The sequence below is a fragment of the Dendrobates tinctorius genome, unplaced genomic scaffold, assembly GCF_039654945.1.
Source record: "Dendrobates tinctorius isolate UK_male_01 unplaced genomic scaffold, ASM3965494v1 ptg000202l, whole genome shotgun sequence".
Classification (NCBI taxonomy): Eukaryota; Metazoa; Chordata; class Amphibia; order Anura; family Dendrobatidae; genus Dendrobates; species Dendrobates tinctorius.
In genome coordinates, this window is record NW_027361869.1 from 8169267 (window position 1) to 8181997 (window position 12731).

The 12731-nt window shown below is 51.4% G+C and overlaps 3 protein-coding genes across 3 annotated transcripts; 2 read left to right on the forward strand and 1 right to left on the reverse strand.

The window, feature by feature from the left end:
• Positions 1 to 8641: 8641 nt before the first annotated feature.
• On the reverse strand, positions 8642 to 9115 carry LOC141057171 (histone H2A type 1-like). Its single transcript, XM_073553711.1, has one exon. The coding sequence runs from the start codon at positions 9078 to 9080 to the stop codon at positions 8694 to 8696; it is 387 nt and encodes a 128-aa protein (XP_073409812.1). The 5' UTR covers positions 9081 to 9115; the 3' UTR covers positions 8642 to 8693.
• Positions 9116 to 9355: 240 nt separating this feature from the next.
• On the forward strand, positions 9356 to 12077 carry LOC141057172 (histone H2B 1.1-like). The gene has a single exon (XM_073553712.1). It carries the CDS (start codon positions 9398 to 9400, stop codon positions 9773 to 9775), a length of 378 nt encoding a protein of 125 aa, XP_073409813.1. The 5' UTR covers positions 9356 to 9397; the 3' UTR covers positions 9776 to 12077.
• On the forward strand, positions 11717 to 12028 carry LOC141057013 (histone H4). The gene has a single exon (XM_073553485.1). It carries the CDS (start codon positions 11717 to 11719, stop codon positions 12026 to 12028), a length of 312 nt encoding a protein of 103 aa, XP_073409586.1.
• Positions 12078 to 12731: the final 654 nt, after the last annotated feature.

Here is a 12731-nt window from a genome sequence, read left to right on the forward strand (position 1 = left end):
CAAGGTGGTGACACTGATCATACACCTCTGCGGCGATAAGGTGGTGGTACTGATCATACAGCTCTGCAAGGACCAGGTGGTGGCACTAATCAAACAGCTCTGCAGAGACGAGGTGGTGGCACTGATTATACAGCTCTGCAGGGAGGAGATGGTGGCACTGATCATACAGCTCTGCAGGAAGTAGGAGGTGGCACTGATTATACAGCTCTGTGTGGATAAGATGGTGGCACTGATCATACAGCTCTGCAGGGAGGAGTTGGTGGCACAGATCACACAGCTCTGCAGGGACGAGGAGGTGGCACTGATCATGCAGCTCTATAGGTAAGAGGTGATGTCACTGATCATACTGCTCTGCAGGGAAGAGGTGGTGACACTGATCAAACAGCTCTGCAAGGACGAGGTGTTGGCACTGATCATACAGCTTTTCGGGGACAAAGTGGTTGCACTGATTATACATCTCTTAAGGTATAAGTTGGAGGCACTGATCATGCGGTTCTTCAGGGATGAGGTTGTGGCACTGATCATACAGCTCTTTAGGGATGAGGTAGTGGCACAGATCATACAGCTCTGCAGAGAGGAGGTGGTGGCACTGATTATACAGCTTTGCAGGTAGGAGATGGTGGCACTGATCATAAAGCTCTGCAGGGAGTAGGTGGTGGCACTGATCATACAGCTCTGCGGGGAGAATTTGATTGCACTGATCATACAGCTCTGCGGGGAGAATTTGATTGCACTGATCGTACAGCTCTGCTCGGACAAAGTGGTGGCACTTATTATACAGCTTTGTGGGGACAAGGTGGTGGCACTGATCATACAGCTCTGCAGTGGCTAGGTTGTGGCACTGATCATGCAGTTCTGCAGGGATGAGGTAGTGGCACAGATCATATAGCTCTGTAGGGATGAGGTAGTGGCACAGATCATACAGCTTTGCAGGGAGGAGATCGTGGTACTGATCATAAAACTTTGCAGGGAGTAGGTGGTGGCACTGATCATACAGCTCTGCGGGGACAATTTGATGGCACTGATCATACAGCTCTGCTCGGACAAAGTGGTGGCACTTATGATACAGCTTTGTGGGGACAAGGTGGTGGCACTGATCATACAGCTCTGCAGTGACTAGGTTGTGGCACTGATCATGCAGTTCTGCAGGGATGAGGTGGTGGCACTGATCATACAGCTCTGCAGGGAAAATTTGGTGACACTGATCATACACCTCTGCGTCGACAAGGTGGTGGTACTGATCATACAGCTGTGCAAGGACCAGGTGGTGGCACTGATCATAAAGCTCTGCAGAGAGGAGGTGGTGGCACTGATTATACAGCTTTGCAGAGAGGAGATGGTGGCACTGATCTGTGGGGACAATTTGATGGCACTGATCAAACAGCTCTGCTCAGACAAAGTGGTGGCACTTATGATACAGCTTTGCGGGGACAAGGTGGTGGCACTGAACATATAGCTCAGCGTGGACAAGGTGGTGGCTCTGATCTTAAAGCTCCACAAGGATGAGGTGTAGGTACTAATCATACTGCTCTGCAGGGAGGAGGTGGTGGCACTGATCATACAGCTCTGCGGGGACAAGATGGTGGCACTGAACATGAAGATCTGCAGGGATGATGTGGTGGCACTGATGATACAGTTCTGCAGAGATGAGGTGGTAGCACTCCTCATACAGCTTTGCAGGGACGAGGTGGTGGCACTGATCATACAGCTTTTCATGGACAAGGTGGTGGCACTGATCAAACAGCTCTGCAAGGACGAGGTGTTGGCACTGATCATACAGCTTTGCGGGGACAATGTGGTTGCACTGTTTCTACATCTCTTTAGGTATAAGTTGGATGCACTGATCAGGGATGATGTTGTGGCACTTATCATACAGCTCTGCAGGGATGAGGTAGTGGCACAGATCATACAGCTCTGCAGAGAGGAGGTGGTGGCACTGATTACACAACTTTGCAGGGAGGAGATGGTGGCACTGATCATACAGCTCTGCTCGGACAAAGTGGTGGCACTTATGATACAGCTTTGTGGGGACAAGGTGGTGGCACTGATCATACAGCTCTGTAGTGACGAGGTTGTGGCACTGATCATGCAGTTCTGCAGGGATGAGGTAGTGGCAGCGATCATACAGCTCTGCAGGGATGATTCAGTAGCACAGATCATACAGCCCCGCAGGGATGAGGTGGTGGCACTGATCATACAGCTCTGCAGTGAAAAGTTGGTGACACTGATCATACACCTCTGCGGCGACAAGGTGTTGGTACTGATCATACAGCTCTGCAAGGACCAGGTGGTGGCACTGATCATAAAGCTCTGCAGAGAGGAGGTGGTGGCACTGATTATTCAGCTTTGCAGGGAGCAGATGGTGGCACTGATCATACAGCTCTGTGGGGACAATTTGATGGCACTGATCATACAGCTATGCTCGGACAAAGTGGTGGCACTTATGATACAGCTTTGCGGGGACAAGGTGGTGGCACTGAACATATAGCTCAGCGTGGACAAGGTGGTGGCTCTGATCTTAAAGCTCTACAAGGATGAGGTGGAGGTACTAATCGTACAGCTCTGCAGGGAGGAGGTTGTGGCACTGAGCAAACAGCTCTGCATGGAAAGGTGGTGGCACTGAACATACAGCTCAGCGTGTACAAGGTGGTGGCACTGATCAGACAGCTCTACAGGGAGGAGGTTGTGGCACTGAACATACTGGTTTGCAGGAATGAGGTAGTGGCACTGATCATACAGCTCTACAGGTATGAGGTGATGGCACTGAAGATACAGCTCTGCAGGGATGAGGTGGTTGAACTGATCTTGCAGCTCTGCAGGGAGTAGGTGGTGGCACTGATCATAAAGCTCTGCGGGGACAATTTTATGGCACTGATCATACAGCTCTGCTCGCACAAAGTGGTGGCACTTATCATACAGCTTTGTGGGGACAAGGTGGTGGCACTGATCATGCACTTCTGCAGGGATGAGGTAGCGGCACCGATCATACAGCTCTGCAGGGATGATTCAGTAGCACAGATCATACAGCCTGCAGGGATGAGGTGGTGGCGTGTCACTGATCATACAGCTCTGCAGGGAAAAGTTGGTGACACTGATCATACACCTCTGCGGCGACAAGGTGGTGGTACTGATCATACAGCTCTGAAGGGAATAGGTGGTGGCACAGATCCTACAGACCTGCAGGGACAAGGTGGTGACACTGATCATACGTCTCTGCGGCGACAAGGTGGTGGTAATGATCATACAGCTCTGCAAGGACCAGGTGGTGGCACTAATCATACAGCACTGCAGAGACGAGGTGGTGGCACTGATTATACAGCTCTGCAGGGATTAGATGGTGGCACTGATCATACAGCTCTGCAGGCAGTAGGAGGTGGCACTGATTATACAGCTCTGTGTGGATAAGGTGGTGGCACTGATCATACAGCTCTGCAGGGAGTAGTTGGTGGCACTGATCATGCAGCTCTGCAGGTAAGAGGTGGTGTCACTGATCATACAGCTCTGCAGGGACAATGTGGTTGCACTGATTATACATCTCTTTAGGTATAAGTTGGAGGCACTGATCATGTGGTTCTGCAGGGATGAGGTTGTGGCACTGATCATACAGCTCTGCTCGGACAAAGTGGTGGCACTGATCATACAACTTTGCGGTGACAAGGTGGTGGCACTGATTTACAGTTCTGTGGCGACACGGTGGTGGCACTGATCATACAGGTCTGCAGGGAGGAGGTTGTCGCACTGAACATACTGGTTTTCAGGGATGAGGTGGTGGCACAGATCATACAGCTCTGCAGAGAGGAGGTGGTGGCACTGATTATACAGCTTTGCAGGGAGGAGATGGTGGCACTGATCATACAGCTCTGCGGGGACAATTTGATGGCACTGATCATACAGCTCTGCTCGGACAAAGTGGTGGCACTTATGATACAGCTTTGTGGGGACAAGATGGTGGCACTGATCATACAGCTCTGCAGTGACGAGGTTGTGGCACTGATCATGCAGTTCTGCTGGGATGAGGTAGTGGCACAGATCATACAGCTCTGCAGGGATGTTTCAGTAGCACACATCATACAGCCCTGCAGGGATGAGGTGGTGGCACTGATCATACACCTCTGCGGCGACAAGGTGGTGGTACTGATCATACAGCTCTGCAAGGACCAGGTGGTGGCACTGATCTTAAAGCTCTGCAGGGATGAGGTGGTGGCACTGATCATACAGCTCTGCAGAGAGGAGGTGGTGGCACTGATTATACAGCTTTGCAGGGAGGATATGGTAGCATTGATCATTCAGCTCTGTGTGGATAAGATGGTGGCACTGATCATACAGCTCTGCAAGGACGAGGTGTTGGCACTGATCATACAGCTTTGCGGGGACAATGTGGTTGCACTGATTATACATCTCTTTAGGGATAAGTTGGAGCCACTGATCATGCAGCTCTGCAGGGATGAGGTTGTGGCACTGATCATACAGCTCTGCAGGGATGAGTTAGTGGCTCAGATCATACAGCTCTGCAGGGATGAGGTAGTGGCACAGATCACACAGCTCTGCAGGGACGAGGAGGTGGCACTGATCATACAGCTCTGTGGTGAGGAGGCGGTGGCACTGATCATAAGGCTCTGCAGGGACAAGGTTGTGTCACTGATCTTACAACTCTGCAGGGAGTAGGTGGTGGCATTGATCATTCAGCTCTGTGTGGATAAGATGGTGGCACTAATCATGCAGCTCTGCAGGTATGAGGTGGTGTCACTGATTATACAGCTCTGCAGGGAAGAGGTGGTGACACTGATCATACAGCTCTGCAAAGACGAGGTGTTGGCACTGATCATACAGCTTTGTGGGGACAATGTAGTTGCACTGATTATACATCTCTTTAGGGATAAGTTGGAGCCACTGATCATACAGCTCTGCAGGGACGAGGAGGTGGCACTGATCATACAGCTCTGTGGAGACAAGGTGGTGGCACTGATAATACACCTCTGCGGCGACAACGTGGTGGTACTGATCATACAGCTCTGCAGAGAGGAGGTGGTGACACTGATCATACAGCTCTGAAGGGAATAGGTGGTGGCACTGATGATACAGCTCTGTAGGGATGAGGTGGTTGCACTGATCATACAGCTCTATGGGGAGGAGGCGGTGGCACTGATCATAAGGCTCTGTAGGGACAAGGTTGTGTCACTGATCTTACAGCTCTGCAGGGAGTAGGTGGTGGCATTGATCATTCAGCTCTGTAGGGAAGAGGTGGTGACACTGATCATAAAGCTCTGCAGGGATGAGGTAGTGGCACAGATCACACAGTGCTGCAAGGACCAGGTGGTGGCACTGATCATACAGCTATGCAGGGACGAGGAGGTGGCACTGATCATACAGCTCTGCGGGGACAAGGTGGTGACACTGATAATACACCTCTGAGGCGACAAGGCACTGATCATACAGCTCTGCAGGGACAAGGTGGTGGTACTGATCATACAGCTCTGCAGAGAGGAGGTGGTGGCACTGATCATACAGCTCTGAAGGGAATATGTGGTGGCACTGATCATAAAGTTCTGCAGTGACGAGGTGGTGGCACTAATCATACTGCTTTGCAGGGAGGAGGTGGTGGCACTGATCATACAGCTCAGCAGGGAGGACGTGGTGGCACTGATTATACAGCTCAGCAGGGACAAGGTGGTGGCACTGATCATACAGCTTTGCGGGGATAATGTGGTTGCACTGATTATACATCTCTTTAGGGATAAGTTGGAGGCACTGATCATGCAGTTCTGCAGGGATGAGATAGTGGCTCAGATCATACAGCTCTGCAGGGACGAGGAGGTGGCACTGATCATACACCTCTGCGGCCACAAGGTGGTGGTACTAATCATACAGCTCTGCAGTGACGAGGTCGTGGCACTGATTATGCAGTTCTGCAGGGATGATGTAGTGGCACCGATCATACAGCTCTGCAGGGATGATTCAGTAGAACAGATCATACAGCCCTGTAGGGATGAGGTGATGGCACTGATCATACAGCTCTGCAGGGAAAAGTTGGTGACACTGATCATACAGCTCTGCTCGCACAAAGTGGTGGCACTTATGATACAGCTTTGTGGGGACAAGGTGGTGGCACTGATCATGCAGTTCTGCAGGGATGAGGTAGTGACACCGATCATACAGCTCTGCAGGTATGATTCAGTAGCACAGATCATACAGCCTGCAGGGATGAGGTGGTGGCACTGATCATACACCTCTGCGGCGACAAGGTGGTGTTACTGATCATACAGCTCTGCAAGGACCAGGTGGTGGCACTAATCATACAGCTCTGCAGAGACAAGGTGGTGGCACTGATTATACAGCTCTGCAGGGAGGAGGTTGTCGCACTGAACATACTGGTTTGCAGGGATGTGGTGGTGGCACAGATCATACAGCTCTGCAGAGAGGAGGTGGTGGCACTGATTATACAGATTTGCAGGGAGGAGATGGTGGCACTGATCATACAGCTCTGCAGGGAGTAGGTGGTGGCACTGATAATAGAGCTCTCCCGGGATAATTTGATGGCACTGATCATACAGCTCTGCTCGGACAAAGTGGTGGCACTTATGATACAGCTTTGTGGGGACAAGATGTTGGCACTGATCATACAGCTCTGCAGTGATGAGGTTGTGGCACTGATCATGCAGTTCTGCAGGGATGAGGTAGTGGCACCGATCATACAGCTCTGCAGGGATGTTTCAGTAGCACAGATCATACAGCCCTGCAGGGATGAGGTGGTGGCACTGATCATACAGCTCTTCAGGGAAAAGTTGGTGACGCTGATCATACACCTCTGCGGCGACAAGGTGGTGGCACTGATTATACAGTTCTGCGGCGACAAGGTGGTGGCACTGATCACACAGGTCTGCAGGGAAAAGGTGGTGTTATTGAACATACAGCTCAGCGCGGACAAGGTGGTGGCACTGATCAGACAGCTCTACAGGGAGGAGGTTGTGGCACTAAACATACTGGTTTGCAGGGATGAGGTTGTGGCACTGATCATACAGCTCTGCAGGGAGGAGGTGGTGGCACTGATCATACAGCTCTGCAGGGAATAGGTGGTGGCACTGATCGTACAGCTCTGCTGGGACAAGATGGTGGTACTGATCATAAAGCTCTGCAGGGATGATGTAGTGGCACTGATCATACAGGTCTGCAGAGACGAGGTGGTGGCACTGATCATACAACTTTTCGTGGACAAGGTGGTGGCACTGATCAGACAGCTTTGCGTGTACAAGGTGGTGGCACTAATCAGGTAGCCCTGAGGGGATGACGTGGTGGCACTGATCAAAAAGCTCTGCAGGGATTAGGTGGTGGCACTGATCATACAGCTCTGCAAGGAGTAGGTGGTGGCACTGATCATACAGCTTGCGTTGACAATGTGGTGGCACTGATTATACAGTTCTGCGGCGAAAAGGTGGTGGCACTGATCATACAGCTCTGCATGTAAAGGTGGTGGCACTGAACATACAGCTCTGCAGGGAAAAGGTGGTGGCACTGAACATACAGGTCAGCAGGGACGAGGTGGTGGCACTCATTATAGAACTCTGCAGGGGTGAAGTGGTGGCACTGATCATACAGGCCAAAAATGGGGGACGGGGTATGGAGTATGGCATGCGGATGGAGAGCACATTGATGCTGGAACCAGCGCGTCGCCTATCACGCTCCCCCATCAGTACATAGGTTTTCATCTGTGCTTTTTTTTTTTTTTAGTAATTACAGAAAAGCAGGAGGATTTGTGGTTTATTGGCTTAATTAATTTTCTTCTGTTACATAATATTTGTTCAGTGAACCTGCGGATAATTACACTACACTAATGTGGGGTTAACCCTCTGTGTAGCTCTAGGACTTTTCACCAATGATGGCAATTAGCTCGATCTGCACGTGCCGCAATCTCCTCAGTCACTTACAGTATTATCGGGACTCCCAGCTGTTTCTGCACTGATTACAGGGGGCTATAAGCAGCAGATGTTCTCGAGGAGCCCGATGTGAGATGAAGGTGGCGCATCTATGAACACTGGTAAATAAGAGGGGATCAGCAGGAACAAGGCAAGTAAGAGGTTAAACAGAGGAGGAAAGGCGTCTATGTACATCGCTGAAGGCTGAGGGCGGCGCTTAACCGAGGATTCCCGCTCATTGTCTGATCGCAGGATCCGTTTGGGGATTTGAACTTCCCGCTCTTCTTCCGCCGAGGATTATTAGCGGACATCACAATCCGGTCACACAGAGAACCGCGCAGAGTCCGGCCCTCCAGAGCCGCCATCACGGGATCGCCCTCCGGGAGGAGCAGCAGTCACTGATGTGGACAATCACCGGCCGCCATCCCCCGATACTCCGGGACGTGATAACCGCATGTAATCTCCACAGCAGAGTCAGGGGCCCGAGTATCAAGACATTCACTAATGAGGGACATTTCCTGTGACTATTCGAGGACTCCTCTCCCCACACAGGTCTGAGGCTTCATGTGATAACCCAGACATGGGCATCCTCAGTGTTTTGTGTTGAACCCCGGAATCAAGTGTGTATGGGCACCAACCTACAAACTGGTGGCGGCAGCCCGTGGTGCCTAACGTCAGTCCCATGTGAGCACGCAGAGATCAGCGGCGTCAGCTCTTGTGGCGACGGTGTGGGTGGCTCTTAGAAGAGCCTTTGGTGTTGTGGACAGAGATCGGCGGCAGCGCTCACTTGCTCGCCTTGCTGCTCTCGGTCTTCTTGGGCAGCAGCACGGCCTGGATGTTGGGCAGGACGCCCCCCTGGGCAATGGTCACCCCACCCAGCAGCCTGTTGAGCTCCTCGTCATTGCGCACCGCCAGCTGCAGGTGACGGGGGATGATGCGGGTCTTCTTGTTGTCCCGGGCAGCATTGCCGGCCAATTCCAGGATCTCAGCAGTCAGATACTCCAGCACAGCGGCCAGATACACCGGAGCGCCGGCGCCGACTCTCTCGGCATAATTGCCCTTGCGGAGAAGCCTGTGCACACGGCCGACTGGGAACTGGAGTCCTGCCCGGGATGAGCGGGTCTTGGCCTTGGCTCGGACCTTCCCTCCTTGTTTGCCGCGTCCAGACATGGTTGATAACAAACAATAAAGAATCTGGGCGAAATGAAGAACTAGCTGCGGCTGCTGTCGCTTTCATAATCGTCTGCCCCGCCCTCCTCTCCTGTCATTGGATGGATCTCAAGTTACCAATGGAAAACAGACTTGTGTAGCTACCAATCAGCTGCAGTGGGCGGAGCGATTGACGGTTCTGTTGGTCACATGACTTTGTCACCCAATAGCACGGCGATCTGACAACAGTGTCATTTGCATGGCGGGCCTATAAATATCGCCGCTCTGGGAGGCTTGGGATCATTATTCTTCTCTCTTTTGAGAAATTTGCTTTCGTTATGGCTGATCCCAAATCTGCGCCAGCGCCCAAGAAGGGCTCCAAGAAAGCCGTCACTAAGACTCAGAAGAAGGACGGCAAGAAACGTAGGAAGAGCAGAAAGGAGAGCTATGCTATCTACGTGTACAAGGTGCTGAAGCAGGTCCACCCCGACACCGGCATCTCCTCCAAGGCCATGGGCATCATGAACTCCTTCGTCAACGACATCTTCGAGCGCATCGCAGGGGAAGCCTCCCGCCTGGCTCACTACAACAAGCGCTCCACCATCACCTCCCGGGAGATTCAGACCGCCGTGCGCCTGCTGTTGCCTGGAGAGTTGGCCAAGCACGCCGTGTCCGAGGGCACCAAGGCCGTCACCAAGTACACCAGCGCCAAGTGATCTGCTCAGTCTGCTGCTCCGCCATCACCCCAAAGGCTCTTCTAAGAGCCACCACCCCATCTCCATCAGAGCTGTGGCTGCTCCTGTCCTTTCCCGTCTCCCCGAGTTGTCTGCTCCACCGCCTGGGTCTCTGCGTCTAGTGACGGGAAGTGACAGGTGAAGGAAGTAGGGATGATGAATGCTACCAAGGAGATTGTGAGAACCGAGGACCTTCTAAATAATAACCTGGTCACTTCTCCATAAGTTGCTCTGTGTTCAGGGACTACTCTTTAACCCCTTGCTCCACAGATCTTGATATTCTGGGGTCTCATTCATTTGGTATAACATGATTCGGTTTAGTTCATGATACACCATGATGACTAATAACACTTTCTAAGCCGGGATGCTTTGAGACTGAATTTTCTCCCCCATGCAGCACCAGACAGTGAGCTGACGATTTTCCTCTCTGCACTTAGTTCATGATTCTCGTGTTTTTCCTCAAATAACAGGAGACATTTGTAGTCGGTGCAGTTTTATCTAGAGATTATGCTGGAGTCTTCACTGTAAAGGGAAGCGGTGACGACATTTTAGAAGCAGCGGGAAATTCAAACCCCCTAACCGTCCTGTGTTCAGCCAATCCGCAGAGGGAGGGGAGGAGCTAATGTTCCCAATGGTTGACACGTTTGCAGTTCCCGCTTTTTCTGTTCTTTGTCTCCATATAACGCGCGGTCCCAGGACGGAGCGATGTCGGGGAATCTGCAGGTGTTGAGAGGTCGCTGGTCGCTTACATCCCATACAGGAGTCTGCAGCTGTTCCTGGTTAGAGAATGAATCCGCGTTAGGCAGATGCTGTGATGCCCCGTGTGTCTGACCTGCAGGCGATCACATCTCCCTTTCTCGTCATAATCAGTATTGTGGAGACAATATATTGGCTAGAGATGTATCCTACAAGAGACATTTCAGGGGAGACCAATTCTGCTCTTCCAAGCAGATCCCACCTGCAGCTCCAGGCAGGAGGTCTGTGATGGGAAATGTGCGATCATGTAGAGAAGATTGCCGAGAGCTCAGTGCACAATACATTACACTGTGATGTGAGGATCCTCTAGGTCAGACATGTCATGACATCATCTCCCATCACATCCTCCTCACAGATGTTTTTTAAATAATTACTGCAGGATATGGGGCGATATTGGCGGCTGGGATCAGTCAGGATCACTGCTGAGCTCTGATTTTCAGCCTTTTCTGTCATTATGTTAATAATTGTTTTTCCTAATTAATTGTAGCTGACAGCAGGTCCCTACTCTGCAGCAATGTGAGCTATGATGTGGTGGAAAAAAGAATCATTGCCAGGGGAAGAAGAAAACACAAATATAAGGACAATAGTGTCATAATTGCCCGAAGTAATGATGACTCCTATCATAGCACAAATGTCCCTAATGCGGGAATATAAGACCTGAATAAAGGCAGAGAGGGCTTAGCCCTGGGGTTAATATAAATGTAATATTCTCTATGAAAACCGGAGATCCTGTGATTACTGAGGACTGAGCCTTATATCAGGCAGTGTATCTACCGGTGTGAGATCCCCTGGGCGGCTGCCTGTAATATCTGTGGTTACAGTCTGTTCTGTCCTCCTGACATATACTGGGGCCGTGTCTGCTCCCCTCTATTTGTGCTGCCCATTTATCTATAGGCTGAATCTGGAATAATTCTCATCACAGGGGAAGAAGTGACATTATATTACAAGCTGGAAAGAAAAGGGAAACTGAACAATGAGCGGGAAATTCAAACTCTCCAACAGTTCTGTGCTCAGCCAAACAGCAGAGGAAGGGAGGAGCTCATGTGGATTCTGTAAGCCCCGCCCTGGGGCGCGTCATCTCTGCAGTTCTCTCTCTGGTCCGTCTCTCCTGTATATAAAGGAGGGGTCGTTCGGTTTTAGCATCAGTTACAGCTGACTACTTGGAAGATGTCTGGTCGCGGCAAAGGAGGAAAAGGTCTTGGGAAGGGCGGCGCTAAGCGGCACAGGAAGGTGCTCCGTGATAACATCCAGGGCATCACCAAGCCTGCCATCCGCCGTCTCGCTCGCAGAGGAGGCGTCAAGCGCATCTCCGGCCTCATCTATGAAGAGACTCGCGGGGTCCTGAAAGTCTTCCTGGAGAACGTGATCCGTGACGCCGTCACCTACACCGAGCACGCCAAGAGGAAGACCGTCACCGCTATGGACGTGGTGTACGCGCTCAAGCGCCAGGGCCGCACTCTCTACGGCTTCGGAGGTTAATTGTATTCTTTTCTGTGCTGATAACCCAAAGGCTCTTTTCAGAGCCACCCACATCTTCTACCTGAGAGGCTACGATTTCCTATTCCTGCAATCTGGTGCCTGTAAGTATACTAGTTGTCACAGCCTGGCATGTGTCTTGCACTTTCCTCCTTCCATACTGGAGCTGGCACCGCGGACTTGGGGTGATGTGGTTTATTCTCCTTGATCTATAATATACAGCTGCCAGGTTCTGGGGGCATACAGTATATCCGCACTGTGCAGCACAGACATCTCTGCACCACAGTACATACCTCGCTGTGATGTGGTCACTACAGAGCAGAAATCCAAGTTCTGCCGTGAGATGAACGTGATTCTGCTACAGGTCTTCCTGATCAGATCAGTGTGTGTGTCAGGAGGCAGCGAATACTCCCGGGGATTGTCGCTGGATAGATGCGCCTCCCCCAAAGGCTCCTATCAGAGCCGCACACATGTGTTCTACAATTCCTGATATTTGATGACTGCGGTGATGGAGTCTGGTCAGATCCTATTTCTCAGGATTGGTGTAAATCCAGTGAGGAGCGGTCACATCCTGTACCGGTAACTGCTCCCCCTTGTTAGTGGCGGCTCCCCGGTATGTCCAGCGCCTGCATCTCATCACTACCACCCTCCTCATTTACCATCTACATGTGGCCACTGATTGTGACCTCCTGACTGCTCCTAATAA

Bases quoted from the DNA above. Each gene is read 5' to 3' on its own strand.
- LOC141057171 (XM_073553711.1), bottom strand. From the start codon at position 9,080: ATGTCTGGACGCGGCAAACAAGGAGGGAAGGTCCGAGCCAAGGCCAAG.
- LOC141057172 (XM_073553712.1), top strand. From the start codon at position 9,398: ATGGCTGATCCCAAATCTGCGCCAGCGCCCAAGAAGGGCTCCAAGAAA.
- LOC141057013 (XM_073553485.1), top strand. From the start codon at position 11,717: ATGTCTGGTCGCGGCAAAGGAGGAAAAGGTCTTGGGAAGGGCGGCGCT.